This window comes from Salvelinus namaycush, chromosome 30 (assembly GCF_016432855.1).
Source record: "Salvelinus namaycush isolate Seneca chromosome 30, SaNama_1.0, whole genome shotgun sequence".
In the NCBI taxonomy this organism is placed as follows: Eukaryota; Metazoa; Chordata; class Actinopteri; order Salmoniformes; family Salmonidae; genus Salvelinus; species Salvelinus namaycush.
Genome location: NC_052336.1, coordinates 15795689 through 15808754, shown reverse-complemented (window position 1 = coordinate 15808754; position 13066 = coordinate 15795689). Strand labels below are relative to the sequence as shown.

The 13066-nt window shown below is 46.0% G+C and overlaps 1 protein-coding gene across 1 annotated transcript; it reads right to left on the bottom strand.

Moving 5' to 3' along the window:
• Positions 1-5328: 5328 nt before the first annotated feature.
• On the bottom strand, positions 5329-11092 carry LOC120025271 (tubulin beta-3 chain). Its single transcript, XM_038969766.1, has 4 exons — positions 10942-11092; positions 7349-7457; positions 7007-7117; positions 5329-6721 (listed from the first exon to the last, which is right to left on the bottom strand). Exons 1-4 carry the CDS (start codon positions 10996-10998, stop codon positions 5649-5651), a joined length of 1350 nt encoding a protein of 449 aa, XP_038825694.1. The 5' UTR covers positions 10999-11092; the 3' UTR covers positions 5329-5648.
• Positions 11093-13066: the final 1974 nt, after the last annotated feature.

Below are 13066 nucleotides of genomic sequence, written 5' to 3'. Positions count from 1 at the left end.
GACTGTACGTACATACCCCAACCAGAAACCATGGATTACAGGCAACATTCGCACTGAGCTAAAGGGTAGAGCTGCCGCCTTCAAGGAGGGGGACTCTAACACTTATAAGAAATCCCGCTACGCCCTCAGACGAACCATCAAACAGGCAAAGCGCCAATACAGGACTAAGATTGAATCATACTACACCGGCTCTGACGCTCATTGGATGTGGCTGGGCCTGCAAACATGTTTCAAGCAGACCACCATAGTCCCTGTGACCAAGAACACTTAGGTAACCTGCCTAAATGACTACAGACCCATAGCACTCACGTCCGTAGCCATAAAGTGCTTTGAAAGGCTGGTAATGGCTCACATTAACACCATTATCCCAGAAACCCTAGACCCACTCCAATTTGCATACCGCTCAAACAGATCCACAGATGATGCCATCTCTATTACACTCCACACTGCCCTTTCCCACCTGGATAAAAGGAACAACTACATGAGAATGCTATTCATTGACTACAGCTCAGCGTTTAACACCATAGTGCCCTCAAAGCTCATCACTAAGCTAAGGATCCTGGGACTAAACACCTCCCGCTGCAACTGGATCCTGGACTTCCTGACGGGCCGCCCCCAGGTGGTAAGGGTAGTTAACAACACATCTGCCACGCTGATCCTCAACACTGGAGCCCCTCAGGGGTGCGTGCTCAGTCCCCTCCTGTACTCCCTGTTCACCCACGACTGCATGGTCAGGCACAACTCCAACACCATCATTAAGTTTGCAGACTACACAACAGTGGTAGGCCTGATCACTGACAACGACGAGACAGCCTATAGGGAGGAGGTCAGAGACCTGGCCGGGTTGTTCCAGAATAACAACCTATCCTTCAACGTAATCAAGACAAAAGAGATGATTGTGGACTACAGGAAAAGGAGGACCGAGCACTCCCCCATTTTCATTGACGGGGCTGTAGTGGAGCAGGTTGAGAGCTTCAAGTTCCTTGGTGTCCACATCACCAACAAACTAGAATGGTCCAAACACACCAAGACAGTTGTGAAGAGGGCACGACAAAGCCTATTCCCCCTCAGGAAACTAAAAAGATTTGGCATGGGTCCTGAGATCCTCAAAAGGTTCTACAGCTGCAACATCGAGAGCATCCTGACTGGTTGCATCACTGCCTGGCACGGCAACTGCTCAGCTTCCGACCGCAAGGCACTACAGAGGGTAGTGCGTACGGCCCAGTACATCACTGGGGCTAAGCTGCCTGACATCCAGGACCTTAACACCAGGCGGTGTCAGAGGAAGGCCCTAAAAATTGTCAAAGACTCCAGCCACCCTAGTCATAGACTGTTCTCTCTGCTACCGCATGGCAAGCAGGTACAGGAGCGCCAAGTCTAGGACCAAAAGGCTTCTCAACAGCTTTGACCCCCAAGCCATAAGACTTCTGAACAGCTAATCAAATGGCTACCCAGACTATGCATAGTCCCCCCCCCCCCCCCAGCATATGCATTGTCCCCCCCCGCACCTTCTGTGTGTAGCGATCCAGTACATCAGCCTAGCTGGTCTGTGCTGTGAGCTGTATATGTCTTTCCTCTAAAGCTTGACTGCAAGTGAGACACTGACTCACTAGGCCTCTCCCTACAGTCAACAGGCCTTCCTCATCCCTATGCTACCCACTTGAGAAAATACTACAGTTTACTATAGAATACTGCATAGAATCCCTGTATCCCTTTATCATGTGTTGTACTTACTATAGAATGTTGTAGTATACTTCAGAATACTAGAGTAAATACTACAGTATTATCAGAAAGAAACCCTGCAGTAAATACAACAGTAATGACTGCAAAAACACCACACTTTAACTATAGTAAATACTACAGTATTTAATTTGCATAGACCCTGCTCATTCCCCTTCCCCATGTCGCAATTTGTTCCAGCCATAAGTGAGAGACCTACATGCCAAGTATAAACCATATATTGTATTCCCTACAGGTTATAGTAGTTAGCAGAAGCTCTGAGCTGTCCGTTCAGACCCCCAGTCCTATTTACAGGTTATGGAAAATGTGCTCTATTAGTATTTCTCCAATAGGTTTCCTGAAGGAGAAAGCCTCCACTTCTATGTCAAATATAATAAAACAAAAACACTATAGTACATACTACAGTATAATACAGTCTGCAAAAACACTACAGTATACTACAATATGCAAAAACACTACATCAATTACTATAGTATATACTACAGTTTTCTTTTACCACAGAATTTATACTACAGTTAACTGTAAATACTACAGTATACTACAGTAAAAGTCTGCAAAAACACTACAGTTAATAATATAGTATTTATACCATAGTATACTATTGTATGTTTTCATGTGGGTAAGCACTTCTGTTCTAATGCAGTCCTAAATGATGCAGAAGCCGTTTTCACTACAGGAAATTAGGTGAGATCCATCAGTGTCCTTTGGTGTCTCAATCACAGTTATTATCTCTGTGTCCTGAGTGCTGGAATCTGGGTCTAAATAGTGACACCTATATAACAGTCCAAAGAGACAATGAGTTGTTGATATTAATGATGTCAGTTCTTTGTGTCTAATGTGTAGTGGGTTGTCAACACTCACTAGAGGTAAGGTAAGGCAGAGACATACCAGAAGGACAGATGCTGCCTTGTTCTCAATAGATAAACTCAGCAAAAAAACAAACGTCCCTTTTTCATGACCCTGTCTTTCAAAGATAATTAGTAAAAATCCAAATAACTTCACATATCTTCATTGTAAAGGGTTTAAACACTGTTTCCCATGCTTGTTCAATGAACCATAAATAATGAATGAATATGCACCTGTGGAACGGTTGTTAAGACACTAAAAGCTTACAGACGGTAGGCAATTAAGGTCACAGTTATGAAAACTTAGGACACTAAAGAGGCCTTTCTACTGACTCTGAAAAACACTAAAAGAAAGATGCCCAGCGTCCCTGCTCATCTGTGGAAACGTGCCTTAGGCATGCTGCAAGGAGGCGTGAGGACTGCAGATGTGGCCAGGGCAACAAATTGCAATGTCCGTACTGTGAGATGCCTAAGACAGCGCTACAGGGAGACAGGACGGACAGCTGATCGTCCTCGCAGTGGCAGACCACGTGTAACAACACTTGCACAGGATCGGTACATCCGAACATCACTGGACAGGTACAGGATGCGGGACAGGTACAGGATGGCAACAACTGCCCGAGTTACACCAGGAATACACAATCCCTCCATCAGTGCTCAGACTGTCTGGAATAGGCTGAGAGAGGCTGGACTGAGGGCTTGTAGGCCTGTTGTAAGGCAGGTCCTCACCAGACATCACCGGCAACAACGTCGCCTACGGGCACAAACCCACACCGTCGCTGGACCAGACAGGACTGACAAAAAGTGCTCTTCACTGACGAGTCAGGGTTTTGTCTCACCAGGGGTGATGGTCGGATTCGCGTTTAACGTCGACGGAATGAGCGTTACACCAAGGCCTGTACTCTGGAGCGGGATCGATTTGGAGGTGGAGGTCCGTCATGGTCTGGGGCGGTGTGTCACAGCATCATCGGACTGAGCTTGTTGTCATTGCAGGCAATCTCAACGCTGTGTGTTACAGGGAAGACATCCTCCTCCCTCATGTGGTACCCTTCCTGCAGGCTCATCCTGACATGACCCTCCAGCATGACAATGCCACCAGCCATACTGTTCGTTCTGTGTGTAACTTCCTGCAAGACACGAATGTCAGTGTTCTGCCATGGCCAGCGAAGAGCCTGGATCTCAATCCCATTGAGCACGTTTGGGACCTGTAGGATCGGAGGGTGAGGGCTAGGGCCATTCCCCCCAGAAATGTCCAGGAACTTGCAGTAGCTTTGGTGGAAGAGTGGGGTAACATCTCACAGCAATAACTGGCAAATCTGGTGCAGTCCATGAGGAGATGCACTGCAGTACTTAATGCAGCTGGTGGCCACACCAGATACTGACTGTTACTTTTAACCCCCCCCCCCCCCTTTGTTCAGGGACACATTGTTCCATTTCTGTTAGTCACATGTCTGTGGAACTTGTTCAGTTTGTGTCGCAGTTGTTGAATCTGATGTTCATACAAATATTTACACATGTTAAGTTTTCTGAAAATAAACGCAGTTGACAGTGAGAGGACGTTTCTTTTTTTGCTGAGTTTATTTACTGCATGAGGAAGCTGGAGGTGGCAGGCCTACTGTGTTATGTGGGGATGCATCTTTGAGATTAGAGAGGCTATGACAGGGTCTGTGTGTTCTGTGATACTGTATAAAGAGCTGCTCTGTTCAGGGCCCTTTGCCACAGGCTCTAAGTGTTGAGTCTTCGCCAGCATGTGATCCACCCAGCCGACTGGCCCCATACATTGTAGAAGAGAGAGCAAACAGCCTCCATCTCTCTCTAACCAGCGAGCTAGTCACTGCTCTTCCTGTTTCTTCAAGAAGTGCAGGTGTTCTCTTGGGATTGTTGATTCATTTTTGAATGTGTCAAATTTGCAGCACTCTCCACATTTTACCTGTTCCTCCTTGTCCTGCAAATCAATTGTCTCTAACCGTATGCACTAGAGTTCCGGCCTCCTTTCAGAACAGGGGTAAGCAACCAGATTTTGATCCAACAAGGCACCACACCTGACCATCTAAACTAATTGATCAGTTCAGTGATTGCCTAAATTCAACTCACCTGGTCTTCCAGGTTAGTTAGATGCAAAACATGAAGTGCCTGCACACTCCAGGACCGCCTAGCTATTTTAGACCATGCAGATAAGTTTGTAATTGGAAGGCCTTAAGCAGGCTATCTTGTAGATCAGCAGTGTCAAACTCATTCCATGAGGGCCTAGCCCTAGTGTCTGCTGTTTTTTCCCTTTCATTTAAGACCTAGACAACCAGGTGAGGGGAGTTCCAGTGACCTTAACCTGAAGTCCAAGGGAGGAGCAAAAACTCGCAGACAGGCAGCCCTCTGTACAATCAGTTTGACACATGTTGTAGATTGTCCACCATCTTAGCTCCTCACAGCCTGTTCTATCCAGACTCCACCCATGCTGCCCAAGGTGTGCCTCAACCTCCAGGGGACTGAGATCCAGTATTTTTATCCAGCATCTAGGTCACCTCCACATGGGACAGTCATGCAGTGGAGTCCAAGTTCAACAAGGCTCTGCTTTATCCTATTTTTCTAGAAGAAAGACCCCTAGTCATTGTACTGCAATACACTGTCCCCGTTTCCACTAAAAACAACTTCAGAAACCCCGAACACAGTGTAGCAAAACAAGATGGTGTATAATATTATTCATGTTCAATATCATCAAACAAGTCAGAAAAAGCTCATTACAAAGTAAGCTTGAACATGTTTATTATAAGAAATTAAGGGCTATTCGTCATCAGTTTATGAGACACTTTATTTCACCCATTCAACTTAGTGGTCTGTCTGGGAGGTTTTTATCAACAGGATAAATCAACAGGAGGCCATGAGTTGGTCAGAAGGCTAAGGGAAGTGGGGCTAACAGTTAGCAAAGACACAGTGAGAGCAGGGAGGGGGATATAGGAAGGGAGTGTTATACAGTACAGTGTACATGAGGCAGATAATAATCCTGCTACACACCGACAAAGCTCTGTCGGCTGGGTTTACACAAGCTTGGCTCTTTTTCCAAGGTGTTCACCGGGCCTGGCTCTCTGACTCTTCCTCATCGTCTTCATACATCTCTCCCTCCTCCTCGGTGGTGGCGTCCTGGTACTGCTGGTACTCTGACACCAGGTCGTTCATGTTGCTCTCTGCCTCGGTGAACTCCATCTCGTCCATGCCCTCTCCGGTGTACCAGTGCAGGAAAGCCTTGCGGCGAAACATGGCGGTGAACTGCTCGGAGATGCGCTTGAACAGCTCCTGGATGGCCGTGTTGTTCCCGATGAAGGTGGCGGACATCTTGAGACCGCGGGGCGGGATGTTACAGACGGCCACTTTGACGTTGTTGGGGATCCATTCGACAAAGTAGCTGCTGTTCTTACTCTGGATGGCCAACATCTGTTCGTCCACCTCCTTCATGGACATCTGACCACGGAACACCATGGCCACGGTCAGGTAGCGTCCGTGACGCGGGTCGCAAGCGGCCATCATGTTCTTGGCGTCAAACAACTGCTGGGTGAGCTCGGGCACAGACAGTGCATTGTAGCACGCACTGCCACGCGCCGTGAGGGGGGCGAAGCCAGGCATGAAGAAGTGCAGACGGGGGAAGGGCACCATATTGACAGCCAGTTTGCGGAGGTCAGCATTGAGCTGGCCGGGGAAGCGGAAGGAGGTAGTAACACCGCTCATGGTGGCCGACACCAGGTGGTTGAGGTCTCCGTAGGTGGGCGTGGGGAGCTTGAGCGTACGGAAGCAGATGTCATAAAGCGCCTCGTTGTCAATACAGTAGGTTTCGTCTGTGTTCTCCAGCAGCTGATGGATGGACAGGGTGGCATTGTAGGGCTCCACCACTGTGTCTGATACTTTAGGGGAGGGCACCACGCTGAAGGTGTTCATGATGCGGTCAGGGTACTCTTCCCGGATCTTGCTGATGAGCAGGGTCCCCATGCCAGAGCCTGTGCCCCCTCCCAGGGAGTGGGTGAGCTGGAAGCCCTGGAGACAGTCACAGTTCTCACATTCCTTCCTGACTACGTCCAGGACTGAGTCCACCAGCTCTGCCCCCTCTGTGTAGTGACCCTTAGCCCAGTTGTTACCAGCTCCACTCTGACCTATAGGGCAACAACACACTTCAAGATAGAGCTTCAGCAGTTATCAACGCTGCATTTGTACAGGAGCTATACATTTCCATCATTTTAATGACATTTGGGAGCATTTACTGTAAGTAAATAAAAGCAAATGTCTTTAAAGGAAATATTACATCAGACTATTTATGTTGTTAATGACAGAAGAGACTGTAAATGGTAGATTGAATGTTACTGCCAAGCACACTCTTCTAATGCAATCACTAAGCACTGTAGCCATATTTAACCCACGTTGGACAGACAGATACTGACCGAAGATGAAGTTGTCTGGTCTGAAGAGTTGTCCGTAGGTCCCAGAGCGAACACTGTCCATAGTTCCTGGCTCCAGGTCTACTAGGATGGCCCTGGGGACGTACTTAGAGGCTGGGGAGAGACAGCAGGTGATGTTACCTGCAACACCCTAATAAATTCTACTCTATATCACAGTCAAGTTCAGTACAATAGGATTAAAGTGGATATTCTCAAGTCTAGATAAACCCCAAAGAGTGAGAGTGTTCAACTGAAACAGGGCATTACAAGTATTGAGCAACAGTGCTTTTAGTGTTGTGTTGTTTTTGGGCTTGTGTAGATGTTTAGTTCCAGTATCAGACTCACATGAGGCCTCATTGTAGTAGACACTGATCCTCTCCAGCTGCAGTGGGGAGTCGCCCTCATAGTTCCCTGTAGGGCTGATGCCATGTTCATCACTGATCACCTCCCAGAACTGCACAACACAAAGACACAAACATTACCAGTAACACATAGTTCTATACAAGCAAAGTGGATGGAAACTTCTCAACAGATTTATAGTCGGGACCATATTGAACTATCACTTGGGTACTTGGAGGTGAAATTAGTGGGGGGCTCAAGTAAAAACTGTTAGGAGAGTGGGCCAGTGTAAGTTGGGATAGTGGGCGTCTGCCATCCGTCCTGGGTTCTGCTTCATTGATCCATGACCCCATTTAAGCCAACAGTTAGTCCAGCTGTCTCCACCCTCCCCCAGGGCCTTGGGCCGCTAGACTCATACTGATGTAGAGGCCCTCTCAGAGGAGACAGACTCCATCTGGAGAGGCTCTCTCTACTTCAACACACACACACACAAAGTGTGTTGGTAGGTAAAGAGACAAAAGAGGACACTGCCTAATGAAGTCCCCTTGATCACTTCAAATATGTATACTGTCACTGAGTGTATAGGCCAGTGTGTGTGTGTGTGTATATCAGACAGAGAGAGACAGACGGAGCCCTATGAAAGTCTAAAATAGAACACAGACAGACCCCCACAGACAGCACTATCAAGGGCAAACACAGGACACACACTTGGAAGGAGGATGCCAAATGGCCATATCAAGTCACAGATTAGATATTGTCCATTTGACAGTTTCTCATTACTATGCAATAGAAGGTCCTTATGTGCAAAGTGCTGTTCTCCTTTAATTAGCAAAAAACACCATCTGGGCATTCACTAAAAGCAGACACAAAAACACCAAAAAGATACTGTACGCAATAACAATGGTCACTCAAAAGCCCCATAGTGATCCCATATTGGTGTCAGTGTGTTAATCCCATATTTGTGTCACTCAACAGCCAGCCAGATCAAGTGACATTTAAAATGTTTTATTTCACCTTTATTTAACCAGGTAAGCCAGTTGAGAACAAGTTCTCATTTACAACTGCAACCTGGCCAAGATAAAGCAAAGCAGTGAGACAAACAACACAGAGTTACACAAACAAATGTACAGTCAATAACACAATAGAAAAGTCTATATACAGTGTGTGCAAATGAGGTAAGATTAGGGAGGTAAGGCAATAAATAGGCCATAGTGGCAAAGTAATTACAATTTAGCAATTAAACACTGGAGTGATAGATGTGCAGAAGATGAATGCGCAAGTTGAGATACTGGGGTGCAAAGGAGCAAAAAAATAAATAACAATATGGGGATGAGGTAGTTGGATGGGCTATTTACAGATAGGCTATGTACAGGTGCAATGATCTGTGAGCTGCTAGGACAGCTGAATAGACTTTGGGGGTGACCAGTGAAATATACCTACTGGAGCGTGTGCTACGGGTGGGTGCTGCGATGGTGACCAGTGAGCTGACATAAGGCGGGGCTTTACCTAGCAAAGACTTATAGATTAATCCCATATGGTGTCAGTGTGTTGACAAAAACAACCTTTCCTCTATCTGTCCAGACTGCTGTGACCAAGGGCACCACACCCAGTATGAAGACCATCTTAGGTCTGAGCTCTGACAATGGTGTCCCTCTTCCTCTCCCCAGGTGCTGTACTCCCTCCTTTCCCTCCCTCCCTTTCTCTCCTCTGCAGAAGATACTCCTTCGTTCTCTAATTATTTATCCTGTCCCAAACAGATGTCCCCTGCCATCTAAATCGGTAATTAGGAGTTCCACTTGTTCCTTAATTATGGCTCTGTAACTCAATCGGGCAATATCTCTTCTAGGGGACAAACAAAGAAACAGAAAATAAATAAGAAAGGGAGACTTAGATTAAAGGGAAACCGCTAGACAGCGATAGAAAAATACAGAGTTCGATGACTAAAGAGTCTGTAGGGAATTTTTGCTCTCTCATTCTTAGATACTAGCGCTACACTGGCAAACGTGTAGATTTCTTCCGTTGTCATCAGACTTCATCCTGTACGGCATTAGCAATGGCAGATGTGTGGTGCTAGTAGACAGACTGCCATATCATAGTTGAGCATCAGAATGAGCTCACCATTGCAGTATATCAGATGACAAAAGGTCCCACTCCCAACACATTCTCTCCCCCTCCCCATCTCTCTGGGTTTCTCTTTGTTGGGAGTAACCTGAGCATTATGAACAAGTCATTTTCCCAACAACTGCCCCATTAGAGAAACGGTGGTCAGAATCAGCAAAAGAGCTGAGTCACTAGTGAAATACTCCAGAAGGGAGTGAAGGAAAGTGGACACATGACACGTTCACTTGTTCAGCTGTGGTCAAACAAGTATGTTTCAGCTGATGCTGTAGTTGTAGATTTGGTTCTGGGTAATGATGATTATGGTGATGAGGCTGATTATGATGATGAGGTTACGTAGCTGTCCGAAATCACTACGGAGCCTCCTGAGGCTCAGAAAAGGCTGCCTTAAATGTTATGAATAATAAATGATAAATCATCTCCAGCTCCAGTAGAGACTCAGATCATAGTGAACTAATGTAGGCTATCCCCAGATGGTCAAAACACAACAAAAGAGGGGAAGACCTGTAGACCTGTTTAGTTTTAGATGGTCACATACAGCCAGCCAATCAGGTGATGTAAGTGCAGGTGATGCTATCCAAAACAGAGCAGCAACAAAATAAAAAGCTGTCTACTGTAGGCAACAACAAAAAACTGTTTCACAGTCACACTGTAAAATCTGCATTACAGCTTTAGACATAAAAGCTTTAAGCATTTAGGCAATATCCTTCCTGAAGACTCACTGTCTAATAAACCATCAAAACGGACAGCAACCCAAACCACTAGTTAGTGCGATTGTAGGCTATTTGCAGTGGTCCAGTTATCATCATTTGATCCTCCATTAATACACCTTTGATGTACTGATCCAGTCAAATAGCCTATATAGATAGACATATGACCTATCAACTACTACCTCTACTGGAGGCTGCTTTGAGAAAGAGCGCTATACTTGTCATTGTGACAGTGGCCTGTAAATTGTGTTCGGGCCCTAAGTGGAGTGTTTGCGCAGCTGGACAAGCTCCAACAGTCCGAGCCTTTGTCTAGCCCCCCTGCAGTCCACCCGAGGGCGTGGTGGTTTTCAACAGTGTCTCACCACGCCTTTCTGTGCATCAACACTCGCAGTTTACAAAAGATGGTCGATCTCTGTCCGTTAACCATTAAAACAAATGGTCACAGTTCCGGTCTGGTTAAGGTGTGGGCTCTCCCGGTTTACTCTATTGACGGTGTATGAACCAGAAAAAGGAGAGTGTGAAATGCCCCTCTTCCTTTCCCGTCTCAGAGTTTAGTTCCATCTACTCATCTCTTTCGCAATCTGCGACACAGGCGGGGATCCTAAACTATTCAACTAACCTAACGTTACCGAGTAAACCCGCTGCCCCACAACTTCGGTGTAACAAAAAATATACGTATGCATTACATTAAAAAAGATTACACCACAAGGCTTAAAATGGCACAATAACACTTGCGTAAAAATATTTGAAATAATCATATTTTGTTTATACCTTGGCTCCGATCTGGTTGCCACACTGGCCGGCTTGAAGGTGAACGATTTCCCTCATCCTGTCCTCTGTGTGTTATGTACGTCTTCTTGCGGATGTGGGCGAGTTGGAGAGGGCGCTGGTCCCAGTCGCACACGGAAGTAAAGGGATTGTTATGTGCTGAGTGGAGGTTTTATCTTGCGCCGGTCTGCTATGGGGCGAAACGGGTCCTATGTTCCTTCCACCAATTGCTGACGTAATCTATGTCCTGGAGAGAGACGGTCGCTGACCAATGGCAGACACCTGCGGCAGAGCATCCCAGTGCGAGTCAGGGGAAAACTAACGGGACGTGGCTGACTTGCAGACCGATATTTAATTTTCGAACTGGTTCAAATTTGGTGAAGGAAAAAACCTCTTAAGGTTGTAAGTAACAAGAACATTTCCCAGGACATAGACATATCTACCATTGGCAGAAAGCTTAAATTATTGTTAATCTAACTGCACTGTCCAATTTACAGTAGCTATTACAGTGAAATAATACCATGCTATTGTTTGAGGAGAGTGCACAGTTATGAACTTGAAAAGTTATTAATAAACCAATTAGGCACATTTGAACAGAAATACAATGGTTCATTGGATCAGTCCAACACTTTGACAATACACTGCTGCCATCTAGTGCCAGAAATCTAAATTGCGCCTGGGCTGGAATAAGACATTATGGCCTTTCTCTTGCATTTCAAAGATTGTACAAAAGAAATACGGTCTTTTACCAGATCTAATGTGTTATATTCTCCTACATTAATTTCACATTTCCACAAACTTCAAAGTGTTTCCTTTTCAAATGGTATCAATAATATGCATATCCTTGCTTCATGTCCTGAGCTACAGGCAGTTAGATTTGGGTATGTCATTTTAGGTGCATTTTTTTTTAAAGCGGTGGATCCTTAAGAGGTGGTAAGGGTCAGTCATAGATTTTGGCTAGTCGTGGCTGTCAAAGGGATGCTGGTCAGAAACACACAGACACACCACCACCAACCCTACGACCACGACCACCAACATTTGAAAAATCCCAGAGTCACGTGAAAGCAACAACACAATTTAGTTAGATGTCAGGGAGATGAGAGAGGAGAGAAAATGATCTTCAACACTGAACAGTGTGACTGATTCTTTCTCTGTGTGCACATAGTCTTGTGGCATGGTGCATTGTTTCTATAGACTAGGAGATCACTCACACCTACATATCCTTAATGACAGAGATGAACAATTTCTGACAGCAAAATATTTTTTGCCCAAAGTGAGTCCCATATTTGTAATCTCAGAAACATTATGATTCAGTATCAGCGGATTCAGGGAGGAAGAGTAGAGCACGTTGAACACTGATGACCACAACCTTGCTGTGGCCCTTATTAGCATGAACACTGCAATCATTATACAGTGAATAGTCTGGTCCAAGGATGTTTATCTATGCCTCAACTCTCTGCAGTCTCTGCCCGCTGAGATATGTATTGATTGCTGAGTCAGGTAGCAGATGTGGTTAAGTGCTCTGAGGAAGACTCCAGTGGCACTCCTCATGGACAAATGGTCTGGCAATGAAGCAGGTCCTGTTTGTGTATTTGTGTGTGTGTGTGTGTGTGTGCACACGTGTGTGTATGAGACATCTACAGTACATGCATACAGTACATCTCACACTGTAAGTTGCCTCTGTTCCAGTAGCCGTGTGTTCTGATTTCCAGAAACATGATTGTGATGAGCTATTAGTCTATTTGGACGTTTAGGCCTGCTTTGTCTTCACACAGAGCCTGTGGAGAGGATGACAAGCCAACACCCGTGAAACCAACAGCTGAGGAACCTCTGCTCAGAGCACAGAGACCAGTATGAGGCAGCCGCCACATCCCCCCCTCCCCCTCTCTGCCCCCTCAGTGTCTGCCAACCACTGCTGCTTAGCAACTAGATCCACACAATGTGAGCGAGCCTCCGTCGCTAATCAGCCACACAGTGTGGGATAGCTGTTGATTTCCTGTTCGTCTGCTAATACAGCTGAGCTAACTGTGCTTTAGCAGAGGGGCGTTCACCTGTTAGAACATCAATAAACCATAGTGTCCCTCTAAAGATGACGCTAACGCCAATGATTACGCTATTGACCACACTG

Coding starts and splice junctions, on each gene's coding strand:
- LOC120025271 (XM_038969766.1), bottom strand. CDS start 10,998: ATGAGGGAAATCGTTCACCTTCAAGCCGGCCAGTGTGGCAACCAGATC. Junction 7,458..10,941: donor GCAACCAGATCGGAGCCAAG/GTATAAACAAAA, acceptor TGTGTTGTGCAG/TTCTGGGAGGTGATCAGTGA. Junction 6,722..7,006: donor ACCAGACAACTTCATCTTCG/GTCAGTATCTGT, acceptor GTTGCCCTATAG/GTCAGAGTGGAGCTGGTAAC.